We start from the raw sequence: 25090 nt of genomic DNA, 5'->3' as shown, positions 1-25090 counted from the left end.
AGGCCCGTCACGGATGAGAAAAAAAAACGTGACGTGTTTCCTTGTTTACTGTTGCGAATAATTACCGTGTAGTAAAAATACACATTAAATGTTTTATTACGAGCATTATACTTACTACTGCTACACCCAGACTCAATTTTATTTATGTTAGGCCTTTGAGTGTTTTCATCCTTGTTTTTTTTTTTACTTGTATTATGTAAGCAAGATTAAAATATATTTGACTGTTTCTCGACAGGAAACGACATTACAAAAATACTAGACACAAGTTCGTTTCGATACAAATGTTTAATACAGAAAAAAAAACAGTAATGAGTAAACATTAAATATTGATCAATTTGATCAAATCGAGCCATTACGGCAGCGGTTCCCCATTCCTCGTGGTCGCACTTTGAATTCACAAAACTCTGGCGACCCCAGACATCTAAAACAGACACACAGCTTTCTGCTCAATGAATCATGGGATTGTTTTTTGTACTGTGTTTCAAGTGAATTTTTAGGCTGTTTGGTGTTTAGTATTGTGGACAGAGGAAGAGAGGCTGGGGTGACATTTCTGCACAGTGGATGACAGACAGAGACTCCTCAAGTTTCCTGTATTGGCATTTGGCCCACAGTAGCCTGTGTTCAATATATTTTTTATACTGATCAATAAATACAAATTTCAGGCGACCCCATTTGAATTCCATGCAACCCCACAGTTGTGAAAGCCTGCATTATAGGCAGCATCAAGGACAGCTGACCGTCCTTTATTGTGACTTGAACTGTAGATCAGACGACAATGTCAACAGCAGCACAGTCAGGGAGTTACTCCTCCTCCTGTGGTCTCTCATTTTAGTCACAAGCTGATTTCTGAAAGATAAAAACGATCATCGTTCAACTCAGCAGCTTTATGAAAAACACAGAATATCATTAAAACGTTCATAATGTGGTTTACATGATTTGTCTTGTGAGGTGATTGTTTTGGTTCACAGACTTCACAACTTTTAAAAAAGAATTATTATATTCATCTTCAAACTCATATCAGGCCTAATGTGTTGTGATGTCAGCACTTATAGAAGTAAAAGCATGCTGGCAAGTTTTGCACACCAGGGGTATTTATAATTCTGAAAAAGTTTGGGAGGAACATTTGAAATATAAAAAAGTCATTATCACAGTGTGCTGTTGGCCGAGTGGTCAGGCCGCGTGTCTCATGTGCGGAGGCTGTAGTCCTGGAAGCAGGCGACCCGGGTTTTGGATCTGGCCTGTGGCTCCTTTCCTTCATGTTATTCCACTCTCTCTCTCTGTCTCTGATTTTGAGACTCTATCCACTGCACAGGGTACCCTGTTAGTGGTCTACATTTTATCAAGCTGACTGTGAAAATAGAATCAAGAGTCCATCTTTTTTATGTTAACTTTCTTTGAGTTCAAGTTCCCTTCATTTATTCTTGTGTGAATAGCATCATTCAAGCAGGTGTGAGTGGAAGAGCGCCGCTACATTCACGTCTGTGCAGGATTTGGTTGTTTGCATGAAACAGTGTTACAAATGTGAAAGGAGGAAAAGGTTTTCTAGGGTGAGGTTAGGGCGTGCTAGTGAGCAGACAACACGGGGGGGGAGGAGGGTGTCATTGTGCGTGGGATAGGGGGTTAGGTGGAGTTCAAAAAAGAGCCTCCAGAGCCTACCTGGCAGTTCAAACCGCTCATGGTTCGAGCCTACACAGAAGGTAAAGGAGGGAATAGGACGCTCAGCCCCCCCCCCCCCCCCCCCTCTCCAGGTGCTAGGACAAAAGGGCTTCAATACCTGCGGGGGTTAGGACCATGGCCTGCAGCAGGTCAGAGAGTGAGATGATGCCCTTCACCACGTCAGCCCTGTCCACCAGGACCAGCCGATGGACCTGTGAGAGAGGAGAAAGTGAAGACTGAATAAATCCTTCTTGATGAGACATTTCCGAACTCTCCGGAAGAAAACACACCGACCTCAGCTGTGACGATACGATCGAGGATGGCGTCCAAAGTTTCGTCAGGGTAACACTTCAACACGCCCTCAAAGAAGCAGGTGCGCCTGCGGACCGCCTCCTGCATCGTCATGTCCAGATTGTTGTAAGTCTTCTGGGCAGCAAGGTTCTGACGTGGAGCGAAAAAAAAAAAAAGAAGACAAATCCCATTCAATCCCACTACAAACTTCACCACCAAACTTGAGTGGAAGTGTGTTTTTCTGTAGCACTTACTATGACGTCGAATCTTGAGTAGAGTGACACCACTTTCCCTGAGAAAACAAAGTGTTGGATGACGGTTGACTATCAGTGAAAGAATACTGTGTTTGCTTACTACTCAAGACCCAAATATAATGCCAACTAAGGCTCCATAAAAGTCCCTCTGCGCCTACTTTTATGATGCTCACAGCTTTCAAATCGGAGCTGCAAAGGGTACAATTTGAAATCTTTACCTTCAAAAGGGGACACCATTACTTGTGTTAGATGGAAAAGACTGATGGAGTTCCTGTGCATCAACATTAGACCAACATATTCCAAGAGATGTTGCATATTCTGCACGATTATTCACCTAGATATTGGTCTTTTTTTTTTTGCCTGTTTATTTTAGACTTCATTTTTGATTTTCAGGTTTTTAGTCCATGTTTTATCCCACTCTTTTTTATCAGAACTCTTGACCTCCTACACCCCAGGAGGATCACTCAGACCCTCTGAGCAGTCTCTCCCGGGCCGTCCCTCAAGCTCAGCGTAAAACTCAGGGGCCGGCTTGTTTTCAGTCTGTGGATTCAACTGCATCCCCCCCTCACAGTTCCAAAGAAATGGGAGTAGAATTGTGACGCGCGTACCTTGTTCATCCACCACAGGCAGCGCTGACACTCGCCTTTCCACAAATATAGAGAGAGCGTCGTAAAGTGTTGCCGTTTGCTGAACTGTGGCGATGTTCCTGAACGTTCCGATCCCGAGCTCCTGGATCTGCTTTCCAACGAACGCAGGTTTGGGAACTTTTTTCCCCTGAGAACACCCAAACATATTCTTTTATAGTAAACGACGACAGCTTGATTAACTTCAGGAAGAAAAAAAAAAACCCACAAAGCTTAAAGAGTTTCTTACAAATATGTGGAGGAACTTGAGGATTCTTTTGTGTGTCAGGATGTGCAGCACGTTCCCCGACTCTGGATCGATGACTGGCAGCCTGTGGATCTTGTATTTTAATAAGGAATAGATGGCATCAAAGAGGCTGAAGTGACAGAGGAAAGGAGGGATTCATTGCCAGGCAGAATAGACGAGATGAAAGACAGTATCAAAGATTTTATCTGACACGTCTGTGTGCTCACCTCGCCTCTGGAGAGATGCTTATAAGAAAGTGGTTTGAAGACTGTAGGTAGACGTCTAGACAGAAGAGAGAGAGAGAGAGAGAGAGAGAGAGAGAGAGAGAGGGAGTGGAAATTCACAGAGACGTGTATTCAGAGATAACACTGATTTTCTGTGTTATTTACTTTGAAATGAGTCACCTCGCCATGTTTCGATCTTGTGGTTCTCCAGCTCGTGCATCTGAACCTTCGGAGAGAAACCCTGACGTCAAACGATGAGTCTGTCGAATCACGTTATCGCACTCTGCTTTGTGCCACCGCAGTAGAGGTGTTGCATGCGTAATCTCACATCCAAACATGACGTCAAATCACAAATAAATGAAGCCAACTCGGGGTTTCATTTGCTTAAGTGTGCTGTGTGTTCATGCTCACCAGAGGAGATCTGTAATAGCAATGCAGGATGTTGATGAAATCTGTGATAGTCAGCATACCTGTGAGAGAAAGAGGATTGATGTTGACACTGGACCTCTTGCATACATCACATACTAAAGTATTGCTAAGCTAATGCAATATGCATGGGGATTTAATGCACGCATTCCTGCAGGGTGTGTCATGACCTTCTGTAGATCACAGTAAAGAAATGGTCACGGAACAGCGTGTGAGTCGAAGCAGGAAAAGGAGTAAAAATGTATTCCTTAAAGCGTCCTTTAAAGCTGAGCGTGCACAATATCAGAGTCACTGTTACTACTTTATCAAAAAGGGACAGAAACATATTTATGCCATGGCTGTATCTGACCAAATACAAGACGCACAAACACACCTGAGAAAGTGGGGCTGTCTTATATCCAGGCCTACGGTGGCCTGTTGGTGCATAGGCTCGGCTGATGTTGTAACATTTTGTCACCAGACTTGCTGACTTGGTTGGATAACAACATTTTTAAAACAGCGTTTTTTTTAAATTCCATTTGAGTACTTGTTACTGCTTTCAGCTCGTCACCAGCTAATGCACACACGCAGACATCGGTTTATGGTGTTGAGGGTATAAAGAGAGAGTGAAGAGAACGTTCTTTGTGTTCTCGCAAAAATGGGAGGTGGAAAAAAAAAAACCCAAGGAAGGAGCATGATACTCGCTTGGACAATAGACTCATTTTGCCTGCGTGAAATTCATTCCTCAGATGCCTCCTCAGTGGACATTTTTTTGTTCTATTTGTTAAGCCACACTGTACGGAGTATTCCTCAAAACATTTATCAAAGAACAGCAACAGAAATCCTTTAAAATACACGTTCCATGCATAAATGTGTGCATTAAATCCTGCAGCAGCAAAGCCTTATATGAGTATGTGTTACCAGATGTTAGCCATGATCATCACTCACAGTAACCAGTATAGAACTATGAAATGTTTTCTTACCCACAAATCTCTGAAGCTTGCTGTCCCATAAAGGCGCAGCCCTCAAGCCGTTTGCCACCAGCGCAAAAAAAGCCTTTTTCACCTGTGGGGGGGGGGGGGGGGGGGGGGGTCATAATTTCACACTTTAACAAGCTGTCATGTACTTCACTTATAGTACCTTACGTTTAGGGGCTGCATCAGGTTAGAAAATCAGTCTTACTTGTAGTTTGGTATCAAATATGACCAGTTTACAGCTGGTCGGAATGGCGTCGTAGCAGCAGTGACTTTTCATGAAATTCATGTAGACTGTGGCATCAACATCTGTAAAAAAATCAGTCATATATAAGCGCCAACATGAGCATCATAAGAGAAATTCAAACCCTGATTTCATGCACATTTGCACACTTATATGCCAACCACAGTGATCGCACCTTGTTTCTTCATGTCCTGCTTCTTTCCTGGGTATGACACCTACGACACAGCATGCACAGACATTCCCCACATGACATTGTCGAAGTAGTTTGAGACACAAAGTGCTGCTGTCTGTTCCAAACACACGAGCTCAACACTCACTCTTTCATCCCAAAGCAACACTTCACCTGTGAGAGCGGCTCCATTCTTCTGTTGTGTGTCCATGAAAAAGTTGTTTTCTAGCTGTGGGGTGACTTTTCTGCTCGGTTTGTTACCCTTTTCTACGAAGCAGTCGGGTCTATATTAGGAACTCTCAAGTGGTATGTTTGAGCCAAAAGGGGGGAGGGGGGGGGGGAGGGGGGGAGAGAGGCTGGCACAGGCTCAAGGGGAGGGACACTGCTGCAGCTTCTGTACAAAAGCAGACTCCTGTTTCCTTCCCGTCTCTGGAAAACAGACACACACACACACACACATCTCCTTGCATTGTTTCACAGGAATGCATTTACCTCCCAGATCGTTCATCTGACCTTTTATGATCACACTTCATTTGCATTGTTCTGTCTACCTTCTGATGCCGAATGAATCCCCCAAGATGTTCAAAGAAATCTGTTTTATGAGAGGCTCAATTTCACCTGCTCTGTCAGAAAAGAAAGCCGTCTGAACCCTGGTCTATATGGAGTAAATGTCAAGGACCTGTACAGTAAAGGGCATCGTGAGTCCCAACATACAAAGCATGTTGCTGTCAGCCATGTGACTCCTGGGATTCATTGTGATGGTTATAGGGTCGGAATAACACCAGAATCTTGAACTTTTATGTGACACGAGTAAAATAAAATCAGTTTTGATTCCACATAATCAGAAATAGAAGTCCAATATTTAGTCTTCACTTGATTTTCATTGCCATAATTTGCAAGTAGAGTCCGAAATATCAGACCCCACAGACAGAAAGAAACTATTTACCTTGCAGAACACGGGAGATACTCGTCTACCTCTTCCTCATTCAGGACGTTTATAAAGGTTAGAAACTTCTTCTTCTCTCAGGATGTGCCTGCTCTCACTAAAGGAGGATTTCGATGCGTAGTTGGACTCTTCTTCTTCTGCACAAATGAAGGCATTATGGTATTCGCCACACCAGATTTAAACTCTGATATGACACTAGTAAAAATGTAAAAATGTAATTTTAGTTCATTGATACCTGTTTCAAAACAGAAAGACAAGTCCTGGGCGCTCCATTTCTTGTTTTATAGTTAAGAAAAAATTGCAGTCACTCCTGCACACACTGTCTACATCGGCAACAGTCTGGTACTGAAACATTGCAGATGTATTCGTGCAATACAGACAAGTCTCCACCTCTGTGGGTTAAAAACATGACTGAATCTTTCTAAAGCTTTGGTTCATTTCAACATGTGGATCATTTAAATCACAGACGTGTTTGTTTTAAAGCATGCTATCGTGAAGCATCAAATGTAGCCTAGCGGTTATGGTGCACGCCCCATGTGCAGAGGCTGTAGGCCGTGGGTTTGAATCTGACCTTGGCCCTTGGCGTGCACGTCCCCCCCCCCCCCCCCCCCCTCTCTCCTCCCAAAGTTTCCTCTCTCGCTCTCTCTTCAGCGGTCATATCCAATAAAGACAAAATAGCCTAAAAAATATCAGAAAGAAATGCATTCTTTATTAGCTCTACAGATTTGTACAATATTCGCTTTTTACACCATGTACAAAAATGAAAGGACTTTCAAATCGTATCAAATCCAGATGCTCACAGCGGTTTGTCCAAAGAGTCGGTTATAAACGAGTGAATGTCTTGGAGACTGAGTGTAACTGTGGATATATAAAGAAGTGACATTGTTTGGTGTTTAAAAGTAACCGATACTTGCATTAATAACGGAGTGAAATGTCCTGTAGCAAACCAACAACAAAAAAAAACAATGCAGCCAAATGTGCAAATAAAAAGCAAACACGCTGCTTGAGCCTTTAGCATGTCATATTCTAAACCCTCACTTCAAAAACACCAACCAGGAACCCCCGACTTCACCAAACACACCATGAGAAACTTTGGCCAAACTTCACCCGGTTACACAAAGTTGGACTCATGTGAAATCAGTTTCAAAACAAAATCAGGAAGAACCAGACGATAGAAAGAAAAGTAGAAAGATTTTGGCTATAAAATGCTCAGAATAAGAGGTGAACGTTACACTGAGGTATGAAGATAACTTCTGCATTATCAAGACAGGGTTGAGGTTAAATGCAAACAGTAAAAAAGGATCTGGTGCATAAAATCAGTGCTTGCTGTGTGTCTGACTTATATCTGCTGAAGAGTTCCTCGTGTGCGAGTTAGAAAAACACAACCAAACTTAAGTAAACACAGGTAACTGGTTAAGTCCCTTCTTCCTCGCAAATCCCCATCATGAAAAAAAAACAACAACTTACAAAGAGACTTTCACCGTTCATTCAGATATTCTGTTAAACCTCCACACACTTTAATGTTTCATAACGAGCCACGCAGCTTCACAACTTTAAAAAAAAAAAAAAAACACACTCAGCAAAGAAGAGCCCTTCGTCCTGGCATACAGGTCCGAACTTTCAAAAAGAAAAGGATAAATGTTGGGAGCATAACTGAGAGGTGTACCACGAAGCAAGATTAGAACGAGGCACTCTTTTTTTTTTTAGCCGGCTGGACAAAACTGAAAGCTTCAGTCTGAGATTTCTGTTTTCATAGAGACAGTCATAAACTTCCTTTTTAACCCACGAACTGTTCCTGTTCCCATGAAAGGAGGCTCATGACGCTTAACCTTTGATAGGATTCTAGTAAAAATCTAATGATATTGATGAGTTTCAATACCATCGCATCAACAATAGAAGTCCCAGGCACCCAACATTGGGTCATTTCTTCTTCATTAACAAAAAATGCAGGCAAACTCCCGCACATATTGTCTAAGTGTGGGTACCAAAACGAGGGCGATGTTCTCGAGCAGTTTACACAGTGCTCCGTCTCAAGTTTTGGCTCTTTGCGACACAATCATTAAAATATTAGAGATTGTTTCGCTTCAAAACACGAGGTTCGATTATTTAGACAACCTAATGCCTACTTCAGTCAGGCTGTTGTCATGAACAGCATGAACGATTACAAAACGATTGATTCTGCAAATAAGCCAAGAAGGAGAAGCTGGCAGAAATGTACTTTTAGAGTAAATTAGTAAATTTACAACTCAAAGCAGCCTCCGTGTGTCTCTCTTAATCTTAATTAAATCTCCTTCAATCATTTCTGAGTGAAATCTCAAGAGTTACTTTGACCTGCAGCAAATATTAGAAGAGAAGGACGACTGGAGCAGAGCTCAGATTTCTAACATAACTGACTGAATGCAATAACCAGCTACATGACGCTTACTGTTATTGCATGCCGTTGCTACACCATTGTGTTTGGAGAAGTAACCACGGTTACTTTGTGGTTAGAAACTTAGAGGATTTTTTTTTTGTTCTCGGTTAAGAATGTATATCACTCATTTAATTTTTGTCAGGAGAAGAACTGAAGTGGGAAAGCGGCTTCTTAAAATAAAAAACTCTGAACATAACCTGTACTTACCAGGTAAGGCTGTTCCGAGAGCTACCTTCATGCTAACCCTTTATCTTGCTTTGAAGCACACCACTCAGTTTGCAGCCAAGAAAAAAAAAGAACTAAAATTTCCTTCAGCTTCCACCTCAAGCTGTAGATCAACTGATCACTGTGGAATTTTGCTTATGGCAAATTTATTTTGGAGTTGTGAACTTGTGAAGTGATTTTCCACCCTGTGATGTCTCCCACACACCTGATGTCTCTCCCTCTTTGCACCTGTAATCTCGCTCTGGAAAAAGTAACAGAAACATGACCGGATGAATCATAGAAGTGGAGCTCGTTTAACTTTCCAGACTCTGCGTTTACAGGTGGACAGCAGGAGAGAGTGCTGATCTCTAGCCGGGCATGAGAAGAGCCTGGGCTTTGTTGACCGGTAACACAGACTCAGGGTGGCAGGGTCCCAGCTGTACGGGAGGAAACACCCCAAGGCGAGAGTTCATGCTTGATTCTGCCCCTCCGATAAAGCTGGAGGCGATCCACGGAGTAGGATGCTGATTGTTATCGAAGGGGCCGCGAGTGACGAGCGATGAAGTGTTTGTGAGTCCACACTGAAGAGGAGGGAGGGTTGCAAGACAGCCAGGGCAGAGATACGAGACAGGAGACCAGGTTTGGGCAGAGTCCATGTCAGAATCAGTTTCAGGATGTGTGTGACCCATAGATGCGAGGAGGGACCCCCAGAGACACAATATAGACGTCTGCGAGGGGGCAGACGGGGGATTTGAGGTGGTGTGCTGCTGGTCGATTCCCCCGGTCAGTCGGTTCAGACTCTTGTTGGCCAGAACACAACCAGGTTCGCGTTGGGCTGCAGAGGGAGCGTCTGAGTTCAGGTTTGGGGCGTCAAGGTGGGCAGGGCTAATCTCAACTGGAGGTGGAAGTAGAGAGTGGCCGCTTCTGGAGAGACTGAGCTGGTGCAGCACAGCGCTGGTGGCGATCAGACCGGCTACACTGGTCAGATAGACGAGGCCGAGCATACAGGAGACCTGGGAATAAATCAGAAGTTTTATCTGATTATAAAACCATAAATGTTACCAATTTCTCTACCTCATTCCTCCTTTTTTATGTCTTAATTGTATACTCACTTACACTACATTTCCCATTATGTTTAAAGAAATATATATGTTGCTGCATTGTAATCAAGCTAATGCCACTGCATGTTTGTTTCGTCAGAGTTATAGGGAAGACTCAGTTTCATTCCATACTTGTTGCCTTTTTTGGACAACAAGAAGCTCACTCTGGCTTTCCTTTTTATTCCCCACGGTTGTAAACTATTTCGCTGCCCTGACTGCCAGCACAATGAAAACATTCAGCTTGTAGGATCAGTGTATATTTTAGTATTCTGAGTTTTTATATTAGATAATAGAAAAGGGAAAGCAGTTATTAAACATATCCATGCTCTCTTGCCGTTTCTCGATGCTTAAGAACTTCAAAAGACCAAAAAAGTACACTATTGTAACCCTGATAAGTTCAACTGGCGCATCTTGCACGTACAAATATTCTCTCAGCTCACCTTGATAAAGTGCTGATAAATGGCTGTGAGTGCTTGACTCCATGCTGATTGCTCCAGTAGCACACAGAGGTCGGTGTAGGTGAACCAACCACGTTTCATCCCCTGCCGCTCTGCGATGCTGCAGATAGAAAAGACCAGAGTCAGATATCGGCCTTTTATAAACTCTTGCTTCTTCTTCAACATGAATCAGAGTGGATTTACATTTCTACGTCTCTGCATTTTTGGTTAAATAATTCATTTGGACACGATGGTGTATGTTAGATGCACATGGCTGAACCACTGACCTGGTTTCCAACTGACTAAGAATATCCAAAAAGTCATTTGGCTCCGTGAAGAGGCTCCACTCCTGTAAAAGAAAAGAAACTTAAGTCGGGACAACGGCGCATAAACAAACATGCCTGTAGGTTTAAGCATGTAAATACAGAAACACTCACAATGGCATTCAAGAAGTTCATCTCCAGGGTGTTGATAGTTTTGACGTCCAGCTTTCCGGCTGCCCCCCACTCGTCGTTGAAAACTTCTTCTTCTTCACCTTCGTCGTACAGGTATTTGCTGGCAACCATCTGATTTCATAGTCAGGACACAAAGAAGTTGTCAACGCATTTTCAGTACTTGCAGGTAAATGATTGCAAAAAACAGCAGCTCTGGAACAAAAGTATGAAACTACTATAAAGTATGATGCAAGAAATATCACTGTGACACATTTAGAAAGCCCTCTGAACCCAGCAGCACATACCATGGAGATCAGGAAGAGGTCAGAGGAGGAGATCTTTTGAAGGTATTCTGGGTTTCTATGTCGGAGCCTTTCTATGTAAACTAGAGCCAGCATCATGGCACAAGGAGAGATGCAGGCCTCCCTGAAGCAACAAAGAAAGACATAATTCTGCTTTAAGACGCGTTAATGACTGGCAGTGACACCTTTAGTTACTTAAAAAAACACAATGTATGCATGAATGTTAAACAAGCAGCACAAACCTGGAAACATGGGCAGCATACTTCTTCTGAAGCTTTCGTATCGGGCTTGGGGCAGACTTCTGGAAGATTTCGACGGCAATATCTGGAATAACAAGACAGAAGGACCCAACGTGAACTTAGGACTCGTTTTTTTTCATGGTACACATTTACAACTCACTTCAAACGGCTCAGTGACCCACTTTTGGGTCCCAACCCACCAGTTGAGGATCACTGTTACAGAGGTATTCACACAGCACTTGAACTTGAACATTTTACTTTTGCAATGAAGAATCTGAAAAGCTAGAGTCCTCTGATGTAGCTGTGACTCTATCCATTGTCCTGTAAGATAAGATAATCCTTTATTTATCCCACAACGGGGAAATTTACATTGTTACAGCAGCAAAGAGCAAAGATTGCAAACAAAAAGTGGACACAGTACAATTTAAATAAAAAAGAAAAATTAAGAATGTACAAAAAAAGATACTAAAAAATAGATTTAAAAAATAAAAAATAGATCAGCTGTTTGACAAAAGTGTAGTCCGTAATATTCAGTGTAACACAGACATAAAGTGTAACATGTTATTGCACAAAGTGGTTTGATAAACATAATTTAACATTAATATAACATTATTATTGCACAATGTCAGAGTGAATTGTCCAGTTGTGTGTGTGTTTTGTGATCTACTGGGAGCAGGTTTGGTTAAACAGTCTCTAATTGAAGGCATAAAAAGCCCCAAAAATAATACCTATAATTATAATAATTGAAATCATGGTAATCCAACAGGTGTATTAAGTGGACTCATCTTGTTTGTTTGTTAGTAGAAAGAGTACCTGCCAACCCAAACAAGTTAAACACATGTAAAAAAAAAAAAGAGAATGAAACATGTGACAACCAGGAAGTCACACGCCCAGTTATTCCCATGTGTCAGTGAACAGATTATTTGTTTAACCCAGTTCCATAGTCAGCTTCTGACTCACCTGTCACAGGGCATGAGAGGGCATCTAAAGAAACGTCTGTGTCCAGGCCATAATACAGCCGCTTTCTCACCCTCTCAGTCAACTTCTGGTGTCCAGGTAGAAACTGAAAAACAAAGATAAATAAATAAATAGAGAAATCAAAACATTAATGAGCATGAAGCGCTGAATATCAACAAAGCAATGAACTCTGAGCTACTTTTGTTACCACCTTGAGAATACTGTACGAGTTTCCCATCAACATCACTTTCATACCCTCCTCATTAATTATACTCCATAAGGTTTAACAGGCCCTTAGCAACACCAGGCCCTTAGCAACAAATTAACTACTGGCGTTAGCTACCGTACCGTAAGTGACTTACTTAATTAGAGTATTATTAAAGTGCTGTAACATTAAGCTATAAACATATACCAAGGCAACTTAGCTAGATAGCGAGGTGGCTACAGAAACACCCGGGGTCAGCACGTTTAGAAAAGGTACACAACGTTCAGTTAGCGTGTAGTGCTAGCTGCAGCGGCTAACGTCAGCTTCAGGACTTTGTTGTCTTATCGTAACATCGTACCGTGAACTCCTGGAAGTCCGAAAACTGAAACGTTCTCTCGTTGAATAACGCGTCGAAATCCATGTTTACTATAGATGTAACATCGGTCGGCTGAATGTGGAGAAGACGACTGTTTTGGCCTGGCTCCCGCCCGTCTGTGTCGGCTAGTTAAGCTCGGCTAGTTGGACCGGAGCCTCCAGCTGTTAGCTTCCCTTCTGACAGGCAGAGAGGGGAGGAGCCTGGATGAGGAGGGGGAGGGGCCTGGAGGAGAGGGGGAGGAGCTGTTACACAACTAGTTGTAAACTGCCTTTGGCCTCATGACACATTTATTTATAACTTACTCATGATAGTGTTTCCTACGGAAGAGGATTAGGACCATAAATACAAAAAAACAAATAGAGTTCTGACTTTAAACTCAGAACTACGGGTACTTGTAAGGACCAACTCCGGTGGATAGTCACTGTGCAGGACTGAATGTTAATCATTTTGCAGTTCATAATTGTCCACACACCTCTTTCAATATTAATGCCAGTGGACTAATATCTTTCTTACATTTGTGTCCAATATGAATGATAATAAAATGCTTTGTAACTTTGTCAAAATACTGTTTTTTTAAACCTTATTTACCCTATCTCTTTTTACCTATATGGAATAAGGGGCTTCATCAACATTCAACTAAAGAACTGAATGTAAATGTGGTGAAAAGAGTAAGTTGGCTACTCGTTTAAGCAATGGTACAGTGGTACACCATCTTGCAACTCAAAAAACAAAAATACAGTATCATTAAACTATAACTGTGCACACAGCAGTGACAAAGCATGCCACGGTTTTTGCTGCTGTTTCCCACTCCAGTATGCTCCAGTCAGTCCTGCACGGTCCTGCACAGTGACTATCCTTACAGGTACCTGTAGTTCTGAGTTTAAAGTCAGAATTCTGAGTTCACCTTTCATTGCACGCTTTAATTTTGTAAATATTTAATGGCATGGGGGAAGAAACTTTGCAATGACATTTGAAAAACACAAATTAATATTGATCCAATAGGCATGAGGTATTGCACAGGTATATGAAATATGAAGGTCTGAAAATGGGAACAAATCACTCAAAAAAATGTTAATCATGACGTTTAAATGGAAAATAACTACAACAGGTATGCAGAACAGACAATAATGGTAGTAAAATTAGAATTACTAGCTGGTCAAGTATCATAACAAACCACATCTTTATATCCAGATGTTCAGTGCTGCACAGTCACACATGTTTTAAAGATTTTTTTTGGGCATTTTATGCCTTTATTAGAGAGATAGGACAGTGGATAGAGCCGGAAATCAAGGAGAGAGAGAGAGAGAGTAGGGAATGACATGCGGGAAAGGAGCCACAGGTCCTGCCTGGAGGACCACAGCCTCCATACACGGGGCGCATGCTCTAACCACTGCGCCACCAGCGCCCCACAGTCACACATTTTGACATTACCCACTTCTCTCATCTGGTCTAGCAAAGGTTTATGTAATTGTATTTCATAACTTAGCTGACATCTGTCATTGTGGCATTTAAACTGTCGGTGCAATCTAAATGCCAAACTGAGTAGTCAAATAGTTTGAGATAGATAAGTAGAAGGAAACTCCTGCACTTCAGCTGCTTACCAAGCGGAAGTCGGTGCTCTGAGAGAAAGGACCTTATAGATGTTCAAATTAAAATTCAATGATCCCCATATCTCAGGCAGAAGCCAAAGAAACTACTGGAGCACACAAATCACTTCAGGAGCACTAAAATAAATATTCGTCATTAATTTTATATCACTGCTCCCATGACACGATTTTTTAAGAACTAACCCAGAGCGACTCTACTTTTTTAATTTAATGGATTGAAAAACAAAGTAATGCAAAAACAAAAAACAAAACTTTTTATTTCTCATGAGAACAAGTTTACACAAAAATATTTACAAATGTAATAATCATGAGAGGTAGATATACAAAGTCTGTGATTGGCTGAACAGATTCTTATGGAGAATTTACATATATGGCTTTAAAGACTCTTGTATACCAGTTTTACATTATATGAGGGCAATTATTACCGTATAGACTTTAGAGTGTCTCTCCATGTCGACTTAAAAAACACAGCGTATACGCAGATTCAACCAATTATCAACTTGTTTCTATAAAACCAATGTTCTGAGTACCACTGCCTCCATGAGAAAGCTTGATACTCTTTAAACTACAAGTCATTGATTGTAAAAGTTATGTTATCCTCCAAAACAGTGTTTGAAAAGTCATGATTGCCAAAGTTTACATTAAAGGTCACATATTCTCCTCCTTTTCAACCAGTTCAAATAAGTCTCAGAGCTCCTCAAAACATGTGTGAGGAGTTTCTTGTTCTAAATCCACTCTGATCCTGTATTTGATCATGCCTATAAACTCCTCTATTTCAGCCCTGCTCCGAAGAGGCTGTTTCTGTGTCTGTAGCTTTAAATATGTAAATGAGCTGTGTCTGACCACGCCCCCTCTCTGGAAGGGCTCGGGTGGCGGACTAGGGACACATATTAGTGTTAGAGAAACATGGTGAAATGTATTCAGAATATGTGACCTTTAACTTTTGTGTATTTGTTCATCCTTGCCAACAGTTTAGAAAACCCACTAATCAAACCAGCGACGCATTCCACTCACACTTACAAAGACAGCAGGAATCTTTGACTAGAGAGAAGCTTACAATAATAAAATATAACTGAATACAGCTTGTATACCAACTAAATGTAAATCTGATTAGAGTTTTGTTTTCTATATCCTTTGTTCTCCCTTATGTATCTCTAAATAACTTAAATCAAGTCAGATATATAAAAGAAAATACTTATTTTGTCTTTCGTAGACAATCAGATGGCAAAAACGAACAGAGGCCGATTTGTCATTTTAAATCAGGCCTTGAAAAGCTCCGAGTGCCACCCACAAGAAGGCATCTTTACACCGTAACTTTCCATTGCACATTCAGTTTTAAAATCATAACAATAAATAACATTTCAATCATACTAAGAGTAATGAAAACCTTACAATTAAAAGTGGACTCAATCTGTGGAGGTAATAAATACATTCAGTGGCCGTGGTGGCCTGAAGACGTCGATGGCGGCTGCAGTTTCTCCGACTTTCGGTCTTTGGTTTCCGTGTCTGACGAGGAGTCGGAGTCCTGGGCCTGCTGCTGCTTCATCCACATGTCTGCGTACAGACCTCCCTTCAGCAGCAGCTCCTCGTGTCTACGATTGGGGAAAAAAGTGACTCACTTGGAGCTGAATGGAAAAAAAAAAAAAAAGAAACATGCTGTACGGTTGAAAGTTAATGAGGCCAACTTACCGTCCTCGCTCGGCGATGCGGCCATCACTGATAACAAGAATCTGATCTGCTCCAATGATCGTAGACAACCTTTAATTTATAGACACACGGTCATGAATTCAGTGATATCCTGAAAGAAGATAAACATGAACCCAGAAAATATAACGCACGTGCTTCTCTTACCTGTGAGCTACAACAACTGTTGTACGGTTCACGCAGACTTTTGACAATGAGGCTTGAATGTTGCGTTCCGTTTGTGTGTCCAGCGCAGACGTGGCCTGCAGAAACACAGCATTAGTACAAACTAAGAACAACAGCAACAATCTTCACTTTTTTTCCCCCCAAGTGGTATGACAGTGACAAACTCCTGCAAAAAGGGTCTGAAAGCTCATTCAGTTCTCCACAAAACTTGCAGCTACTGATACATAAACAGCAACACGTAGATCAGAAAACAAAGGGGCGCTTTCTCTCTAGATCAGCAGGTCTCCAACCACCGGGCAGTGAGGATATTGGAGACACTTTCCACTCATTCAGCGTTGACAAGGCACATAACGCCACACTATGATCACCTGGTCTCCGGAAAAAAGGATTTGATTTTTTGTTTTCAACAGAAGTTTGGGCTGATTTATCCTCTTACAGTACTTCATATATCTTAAAATGACATAAGTAGAGGATTACCTCGCAGAAATATGACAGCTGCTGTCTGGTCAGTGTAGTCCAAAAGGTCAGGGACCCCTGCTCTACATCACAGTTTGTCCTCAGTCTGCCTTTCAACTTAAATATAGTTTCTGCTTTTAGGAATCTCACCTCATCCAGCAGAATGATCTGAGGTGCTTTGAGAATCGTTCTGGCGATGGCCACTCGTTGCTTCTCTCCTCCACTCAGCTTCAGACCTCTTTCTCCAACCTGTGTGTCATAACCTGCCGGAGAACAATGCGCAGAGATCACTGAGAGGTCAAGAGATCCAACATTTCCTCGGTCCCACTCAGACAAAGAAGAAAAACATTTAAACATCCACACTGTAGTTGATGCAACCCTTCAAATAAAAGCAACAGCAGGATTCATCGATGCGCTACCTTCAGGGAAGGTCATGATTTTATCGTGGATATCAGCAGCTAGAGCAGCCTCCTCTACTTCCTGGTCGCTGGCGGTGATGCGTCCGTAGCGGATGTTGTCCCGGATGGTGTCGTTGAAAAGCACGGTATCCTGAGGAACCACGCCTATGTGAGCTCGCAGAGACTTCTGTTTTACCTGAGGAGAGACAATGAAATCTGGTTCTTAAAGACAACCTGCAGCCTGGGCTTCCATCGCTCTAGGGGATATTAAGAGCGACAAAACCTGTTGTTTAGCCGACCATTTAGCCGCACAATTAAAACTCCATCACGACCACAAAGGTTGTATGAATTGCAAATATATGTTTTAGTATTTTCCAGCAGGGTCTCGTTTTGGGGCTTTGCTGTGCTTTAATTAATTCTTTGTTCATCGTTCTTGTATTTGTAAGGTGATCTCCTGAGATTATACTTTTGAAATATCCTGGCCGTCGATGCTGATGCAGCCTCCCTGGACGTCATAGAAACGGAAGAGGAGGCGAACGATGGTGCTCTTCCCGGAGCCTGATGGACCCACCTGGAGAGAGAAGTCGGGAAGTTTCACTATATGAGGGTGCAGACGGCAAAAAATTTAAATGTAGTGACTCTGACTTACAAGAGCAACAGTCTGTCCCGGGAGGACGGTGAAGGAAACATCCTTGAGAATCTCTTTGCTGTAAAACAGAAGTGAAATCTAAGTTAAACAAATCTATCAGTATTTTTTATCAATAAATACAAAAGAAGGTTTTTGAGCTACACATCTCGTAACCCTACTCAATAGATGTCCCAGACTGACATCATTAAAGGGGAAAGTGAGTATAATAGATCTCCTTTAAAGTTCAAGTGAAACCTACCCATTTGTGTAGCTGAAGTAAACGTTCTCAAACTCCACCTTTCCCAATTTGTAGAGAAAGCTTCCTGCGTTTACGACGTCCTTCACCTGCACAAGAGGGAAAAAAAGGGGCAATATTAAGAAGAACATCCTCATACAGCTGGGGTTTAAAGTAAACACTTTCACATGCTTTCACACGTGCAGAAATCTCCTGAGAGACTCCTGATATTTCCAGGAGGAGGTGCATGTGTGAGAACAGCTACAGGTACCTCTTCATCTTCTTCAAAGAGCTTGAACATGCTTTCCATGTCGATGAAAGAATTCTGTATCATTCTGCGGTAGAGAAAAGTAGAGATAACTGTTTGCAAGAGAAACAGGAGGACTGCAGAGCACTTTCTTTTAATGCTGGTTTAAATATGAATATTAAAAAAGGATTCATTCAGTTATATGTCACATGAATTCTCAGTTTATTGATTTGAAATAACAACAAAGCTTGAGGGCAGAAGGATGTAAACTATTCTGTAGAGGATATTCTAACACTCTTTCATGGTGTCCTGCATCTTCTTACCTGTAGTAGGTTCCAAACCAGTTGAGCGGGGTGTACAGCTGGATGATGTAGGTACCAAAGAGAACAAAATCTCCAACCTAAGATGGGAGAGTCGCTTTTACAGCCCGACTTAATGTCGCAATTCAAACTGTTATTGACAATTGTCCAGGTGGAGACTGGAGAATAGCATGGAAAGGAAATGAAATGAAAGGTACCTGAAACTTTCCCTCGGTCACAAAGTACGCACAGAGCAGAGAGCCGGCCAACAGCCCCGATCCGATGATGAGGTTCTGTGTTTGGTTCAGGAAGGCCAGGGACGCCTGAGTCTTCCACTCGGACACCTAAACACAGGAAAGAGAAATATGACATGCATGCCCTTTAGAGCTAATAGTTACATATTGAGAGAAATGTTTAAAAGCAGATCTGATGCTCCTTATGCATGCTTAATATTTTATCAACAATCCACTGCTCATGTCTTCTTCGTCTTCTACTAAATGTAGACCAGAAATTCTGCATTCCAGCTCCTCCAGAGACACAAAAAGATGCACATCTTGAGCATGCACTCTTCAGTGCTGGCTATGATGCATGTCACCTGAGTGTTCTGGCTGAAAACAGCTGTGCTTGATTCTTTATTTTATTAACTTTATGAATAGTTTATTTAAGAAACAAGAAACAAAACAGACAATAATACTACTTATTCCCTCTAAAAGAAATGTAGGAATACAATAATCATTACAAAATTGAAGTTTAGGGGGCGATGCTAGCCTAGAGATTAGGTCGCATCCTGTGTACGAAGGCTATATATCAGCATCATTGTTGGAGTTATTGTATATTTAGGAACACGTCTGACTTACCTGATATTTAAGGATGGTGTCCTCGAATCGGCTCACCTCGTAATTCTCTGCGTTGTAATATTTCACCTGTTTAATACAAACAGAGGAAAAGATTAAAGGAACCTCTTCATGGACCAAAACGATGATGAACCACTGAGCGTGTCCTCACCGTCTCAAAGTTTAACAACGAGTCCACAGCTTTGGATTTGGCGTTGTTGTCCTGCTGGTTCATGTCCCGCCTGTACTTGGTTCTCCACTCGGTGATGATGATGGTCAGAGCTGCAGGAATCAGAAATCCTTCAAGTTAAACCTGACCACTTTATCAGAGGGTATGACTGATTATTATATGGATATGCATGCACAACTTACTGAGGTACAGGGTCATGCAGACGAAGACGATCAGGCCGAACCAGGCGTTGAAGTAAGTGATGAAGTAGATGATGGAGATGACGATATCGGCGATGGTTGGGAAGATGCTGAACACGATGTAGCTGAGAGGGGGGGAAAAAAAGAATTTGAAAAAAAGATATTTGAGAATAATTTTAAATGCTTTGGAAGACAAACCTTTCAGGAAACGTAGATGTTCAGAAAGAACGCCATCTCAAAAATGTTACTTCAAAAGTCATCCTCTCGTTCTTTATTCAAAGGTCTCTCACCTGAGCAGGCTGTTAATGGAGGAGGTGCCTCGGTCGATGCTCCTCAGAACGTCCCCCGTCTTGCGGCCGAGGTGCCAGCGCAGAGAGAGGGAGTGCAGGTGGGAGAAGAGACGCACCTGAACCACGCGGTTGGTGAACTGCTGCACCCGGATCCAGAGGAAGGAGCGCATGTTACTGATAAACCCTGACGCTCCTGGGAAGAGAAGAAGGTAGATTCTTCAGAGTGATGAAGAGCGCTAAGACCTACTGAATGTGAAAGGTGACTTTTAGGCTGTTTCCTCAGGGTTGGGAAAAGTGTGGCAAATGTCAAATTAACCAAAACCTGCATTGTACTTCAATATCTGACCCTTTAAGGTTTCAAAAACAACACTCAACAGAGCCGTGCGTGATGTCATCCACAGTTTGTGGCTTCAAATCTCACTCTCTGCACGTTATGTGGCCAGAACATGAATGAGTTGTTCTTACCTGCCCCGCCGCCCTGAAAGAACTTGAGCAGCACATAAATACACACTGTAGTAGCCAGAGTGCGCCAGGGGCTTCGGTCAGTCAGTTCATTCACTGAGAGAGAGAGAGAGAGAGAGAGAGAGAGAGAGAGAGAGAGAGAGAGAGAGAGAGAGAGAGAGATTACAGTAAATCTGATGTAGAGAGATTTAGCTTCAGCATAAAGAAGATGCATCATATATTCTTTCTCTTGGCATGTTGGTACCCGGCCTGTAGTTGCAGAAACTTACATTTATCTTGAGAAGCAGCTCTGTCAGACCAACTCAAAGGTCAAAGGTAAAGTTACTCACCGATATTCTTGTAGTAAATAGGCACGAAGACATTAATCGCTCTCTCGACTCCGAGCAGACACAGACAGAAGACGACGAGCATCTGGAGGAAGAGGTTTCCTCGGGGCCACATGTAGGGCACGAGCAGCCGGACCTTCTTCCTGAAGCCCTGCCATGTCGACTGGTTCTCGTCTGCTCTGCCCAGCAGACTCTGAGAGGGAGGAACAGAATAAATATCAAACACAGAATTTCATAATTCGTAATAATTTCCCAGTCATACAAGAAGGAAAAGGAGGTGATGGTGTTTTCGTTGTGCGTCACTACCTGAGCGCTGTTCTCGACGTCCCGCTCGTCTTCGTTTATCAGCAGCATGTACGGTCTCCGTGGTAACCCGGGAGCTTTGAGACCGATGAAGAAGAGCAGGCCGGTGCCGGTGTAGCGCATCAGCCACAGGGAAAACTGCACCTGAGGGGTTCACCGAGTGTAAAAAGCAGATCAACATGGTTACCTAACTGCAGTTTAACAGCATGAGATGATGGAGGGATGGAAATGAAATGATCATAACGCAGCTCCGCACAAACATGACACCCTTATTCATAAAGTTATGTATGCATTCTAACAGTGGAATACAACAACTGGTGTTTTTTTTACAATCCTCTTCTCTCCATTCACTCAACAACTTCTAGAAATATTTTTATTTTAAGAAAAAATGTCATCAAAACTGTTTCAGTGACAATATGTCTTATTAAAACACACTATTTTAGGCTTTGAGTGGATGAAATATGACAAAGAAGGAAGCCTCTGCGGCTCAAACTTCAAGTCATGCTGATTATTATACAACCACTGACTCAGCGTGGGAGGGGCTACATTTGGTCTTGTGATTTGATTGGTTAACCGATCAGGTCTCAGGATCTGAAAGTCAGACTCAGCAATGACTCAGCAGAAAAAACGGCCACCAGAGTCTTGTGGCTGTGTTATGAATTTTTTTTTGTTGCACGCCTGCTCGTGTGTCTCTGCTGCCTCGGCGTGAATGAAGCAGGACAGGTTGCACAGCTTCACGCAGTGACTCAACAGACACACCTATCATTAATCAATAACTACACTGTGGCCTATTTAACTGTGAAAGCAAACATCATGAAACATGAACACGACGATACATGAGGGAGAAAAGAGTTGCAGAATTATCAGCCCATGTTTTGAGCAACATCAGAGACACAATAAGGCGTGATGCATCGTTGAAAGAGGAGATAAGATAAGCTGCATGATGGTACAGAGTCTACACGTTATCTGAGGACAGCGGAGAGCACTCTGTAAAATGAAGGCTGCAAAAACGAGGAAATTATGACTTAGAACAAGAAATATCAGATGCCAGAATTTTCTTTTAAATGAGAGTCTCTTAAAACCAGGTCATGCAACCTAAAAACAAGCTCTTCAGTCTGCTACAAAGATCACGTGTGCTCACATTTTGCAACTCCCTCAAGCTAATGTCTGAATGATAAGTTTACCAAATGTGCCGAAAAAACAATAAAATAAAACAACGAAATAAGCACATTACTCAGCTACAGAGAAAAGACTTTTGGGATTATTTTTAACGTATAAAAAGGTGCGTAACCATCCAAATCTGATGCTGTTGCAACTTTCTGGGAGTAAATCTACAGACCCTGGAGTCCACGGAGGAAACAAATGCCCCCATTGTTCTGAAAACGAGTAATCCTGATTTAGTGGACTGGAAATGAGATTTGATTTGATAATTATGACGGGAATTAACCTCAAGTCAAATACGTTTTTGTGTCAAAGTAACCAACACGTCAAAATACCACGTTGGGCAAAAGATCAAATGACTCATTTTGGTGTTTATTTTCCGGTAAATCTGTCAGATTATTTAAATCCTGTGCTGTGGTGCAACTGAGAATTGTTCAGGAAAATTCCCAGCGACCTGTGAGTGTCAGCCCCCGCTGTGATCTTTGTGCATGTAACGCAGCTGCTTTATTCTCTCTTATCATCTTCTTTACTACTCATAAATTGAGACTGTGAATCCTACCAATAAAACATGGCGTTGATATAAAGGAAAAAACTATCATCATAGAAACTCAGAAAGATTTCAGGGGTGCCTGTCCTGAAATATTTAGAGAGTGCATGTGTAAAAAAATGTTCTCACTTTATGAGATACAAACTCTCTCCACCACACAATCGGCTGTCTTTGTATTTAAGATGATTTTTAAAGAAGTTGACCTCACGTTCGCTCTTTCCTCACCTGTTGCAGATCGTCCTCCAGACCCCACCACCAGCGAGGACTGTACCAGGAGACGAAGGCGAGGTTCTCCGCAGAGAAGGCCAGGGCCCAGAACAGCAGCAGGGCCGTGCTGTGGCCCCTGGTCCGGTCCATCACCAGCGCCCTGCGCCTCTCCGTCCTGAGCAGTGCTACGGCCCAGACCCAGCCGAGCGCAGAGAAACAGCCGTACAGAACCACGTAACCCGGGAGCTCTCCCCCGCTGGCGGCTTGCCACACCAGCCCGCCCAGAAACTGTAGCAGGAGGAGGACGGAGACGACCTGCTGGAGTACGTAGAGGCGAGAGCGAGGGATGAACTTGGGCTCCATCGCTGTGCCGTATTTCTGGTAGAAGATGCAGTGTACGGTGCCGAGGAAGAAGGCGACGGTGAGGAGGATGGAGGGGACCAGGGTGAAGTAGAAGCATGGGGCGATGCCTTCATCCACCCAGGTGTGGGAGATGGAGGCGTTGACTTCACAGTAGCTTTGAAGGAACACCATGGCTGCACCTGGAGAGAGAGTATGAAGAAACTGATGAGTCTAACAGACTTAAGTAGTTTTTGCCATCAAGGGGAAGTGATTGGAGCTTCTCATTGTGGTGTGGATTAAATGCTGCATCATGCATGTTGTGCTGTTTGTGTAGTTCCCCGTCTTCTCGCAAGATTTGCACACAGTTTTGCGTCTCGTCTGTTATCTCCTCACCTCTTTCATTTTCGGTCTCGGGGAAGCCAAAATGCTTCCACACCTCCGATTTAAAAGACGGCGGTGCATCCTCAATTTCGAAATCTCGCTCTGCTCACACTCGCCATATTATTGTGATTCATTTTTCAGAGTACAGACGTGAATCTTAACACCTTTGAATCGATTTATCCCGATTTTACGATTCATCTTTACATCCCTAGTATGAACTGGTTTCATTTATTATTGCGTTTGTTTTTAATCAGCCTCACGGTCAAAGACAGGAAAACAATCACGCAATAATATTATATTATAACAATATTATGTAAATCTGTTCTAAGTTTGCCAAAATGAAACAAGGAGGCTTAATTCTCTTTTGCAAGCAGCGAATCCTGCAGGAAGCAGATTTGTCTGGACTTACTCCCAACATGTTCTCGCACGTGAACTTGTATCTGCTTCCTGCAGGATGTTGTCATGTTTGTGCACAGCTCATCACGCCCTCTGTGATCAGGCTGCAGTGTTGTGTACATCTCCACATCTGCTTGGTCTCATGATCTCTTCTTGAAAGGCCACGGCCTCGTGCTGAACTCAAACATATTTTTCCTCAATCCATAAGTGAGAAGTGAGTGGACCCCAGGATGCCCACCCCTGTTGACGCTACAACCTTGATGTAGCATAAAAACAAATAAAAATGGACTTTGATGGTGAATAATATACATAAACAGAGCTGGTTTCCTTCTCTTTAGGTGTCTTTAAACATGCCTCGTTTGCATGACTCATCTATATTAAGAACTCGCTGAGTCATGGTTCACTAAAACACCTTCTTCAGCTGCTGCTGAAAGAAGACAAACTTGCCACATATTCTGCCAAACATTACTAAACATGTTTGCTAAATGGCAGAGCAAAATTAAACTCCATAAGAGTGATAAATTGAGTTTTTAAACCACTCCTACAGTAAATATTCTACCTTGACCAGGTGAAGGGAAAACAAGCAATGATATCACCACTGCAGCTTTAGCATGCATTAAAGAGGCTGTAAAATAAATAAATAATAAAAACGGTGTTGTTGGGTCTTTATTTACCTTTCTTTCCAGGTGGTTGCTGTCCACTTCTCAGAGGTTACTCCACAGTCCACTTAGCTGTTAGCTTAGCCTCGTCGTCTAAACGCAGCTGAAACTCAAATGTCGGTTTTAAAAGTCACACAGGTGAGAGTAGGTGCCATATAGTGAAGTTTCTGTCATCGCCACGCTGAAATGTGTCTTGTTCTCATGCTGCTGCTGCGCCTGTTGTGTCCTTGCTACGCGCGTTAAACATTCCGCCCCCCCCCTGCAATCGATAACTCGGCAATCGACACTTTACACAACAGTCAGTGTTCGACTACACGGCCTGGGACTCAGCGCCCTCTAGAGGTTACAGAAAGAGCAGACGGTATACACAGGTAT

General features: G+C 42.5%; 3 protein-coding genes across 7 annotated transcripts; all 3 read right to left on the bottom strand.

The window, feature by feature from the left end:
* Window positions 1–266: 266 nt before the first annotated feature.
* Window positions 267–5416, bottom strand: prkag3a (protein kinase, AMP-activated, gamma 3a non-catalytic subunit). 5 transcript variants are annotated; one of them, XM_061032709.1, is made up of 13 exons: window positions 5262–5416; window positions 5094–5133; window positions 4883–4983; window positions 4684–4765; window positions 3707–3765; window positions 3461–3521; window positions 3299–3353; window positions 3075–3201; window positions 2810–2975; window positions 2202–2239; window positions 1951–2097; window positions 1657–1868; window positions 267–846 (listed from the first exon to the last, which is right to left on the bottom strand). In XM_061032709.1, the coding sequence occupies exons 1-12, from the start codon at window positions 5277–5279 to the stop codon at window positions 1752–1754; spliced, it is 1011 nt and encodes a 336-aa protein (XP_060888692.1). In that variant the 5' UTR covers window positions 5280–5416; the 3' UTR covers window positions 267–846; window positions 1657–1751. The 5 variants fall into 5 exon arrangements, with proteins under 5 accessions (XP_060888692.1, XP_060888688.1, XP_060888691.1 ...); XM_061032705.1 differs by having other exon boundaries at window positions 5230–5407; XM_061032708.1 differs by having other exon boundaries at window positions 3476–3521; window positions 5230–5407.
* Window positions 5417–6720: 1304 nt separating this feature from the next.
* Window positions 6721–12876, bottom strand: cnppd1 (cyclin Pas1/PHO80 domain containing 1). Its single transcript, XM_061032258.1, has 8 exons — window positions 12683–12876; window positions 12123–12225; window positions 11166–11247; window positions 10927–11047; window positions 10625–10753; window positions 10475–10536; window positions 10191–10308; window positions 6721–9663 (listed from the first exon to the last, which is right to left on the bottom strand). Exons 1-8 carry the CDS (start codon window positions 12743–12745, stop codon window positions 9019–9021), a joined length of 1323 nt encoding a protein of 440 aa, XP_060888241.1. The 5' UTR covers window positions 12746–12876; the 3' UTR covers window positions 6721–9018.
* A 1671-nt stretch (window positions 12877–14547) lies between these two features.
* Window positions 14548–24906, bottom strand: abcb6a (ATP-binding cassette, sub-family B (MDR/TAP), member 6a). The gene is made up of 20 exons (XM_061032464.1): window positions 24731–24906; window positions 22956–23479; window positions 21026–21166; window positions 20723–20912; window positions 20397–20489; window positions 19932–20124; window positions 19645–19766; window positions 19445–19554; window positions 19297–19362; window positions 18658–18783; window positions 18464–18540; window positions 18165–18228; window positions 17918–18003; window positions 17680–17737; window positions 17497–17601; window positions 17052–17226; window positions 16783–16895; window positions 16159–16253; window positions 15997–16065; window positions 14548–15899 (listed from the first exon to the last, which is right to left on the bottom strand). Exons 2-20 carry the CDS (start codon window positions 23469–23471, stop codon window positions 15740–15742), a joined length of 2559 nt encoding a protein of 852 aa, XP_060888447.1. The 5' UTR covers window positions 23472–23479; window positions 24731–24906; the 3' UTR covers window positions 14548–15739.
* Between the last annotated feature and the right edge of the window lie 184 nt (window positions 24907–25090).

The sequence above is a fragment of the Labrus mixtus genome, chromosome 24, assembly GCF_963584025.1.
Source record: "Labrus mixtus chromosome 24, fLabMix1.1, whole genome shotgun sequence".
Classification (NCBI taxonomy): domain Eukaryota; kingdom Metazoa; phylum Chordata; class Actinopteri; order Labriformes; family Labridae; genus Labrus; species Labrus mixtus.
Note: the sequence above shows the minus strand (reverse complement) of the source record. Positions and strands in the feature narration are given on the sequence as shown.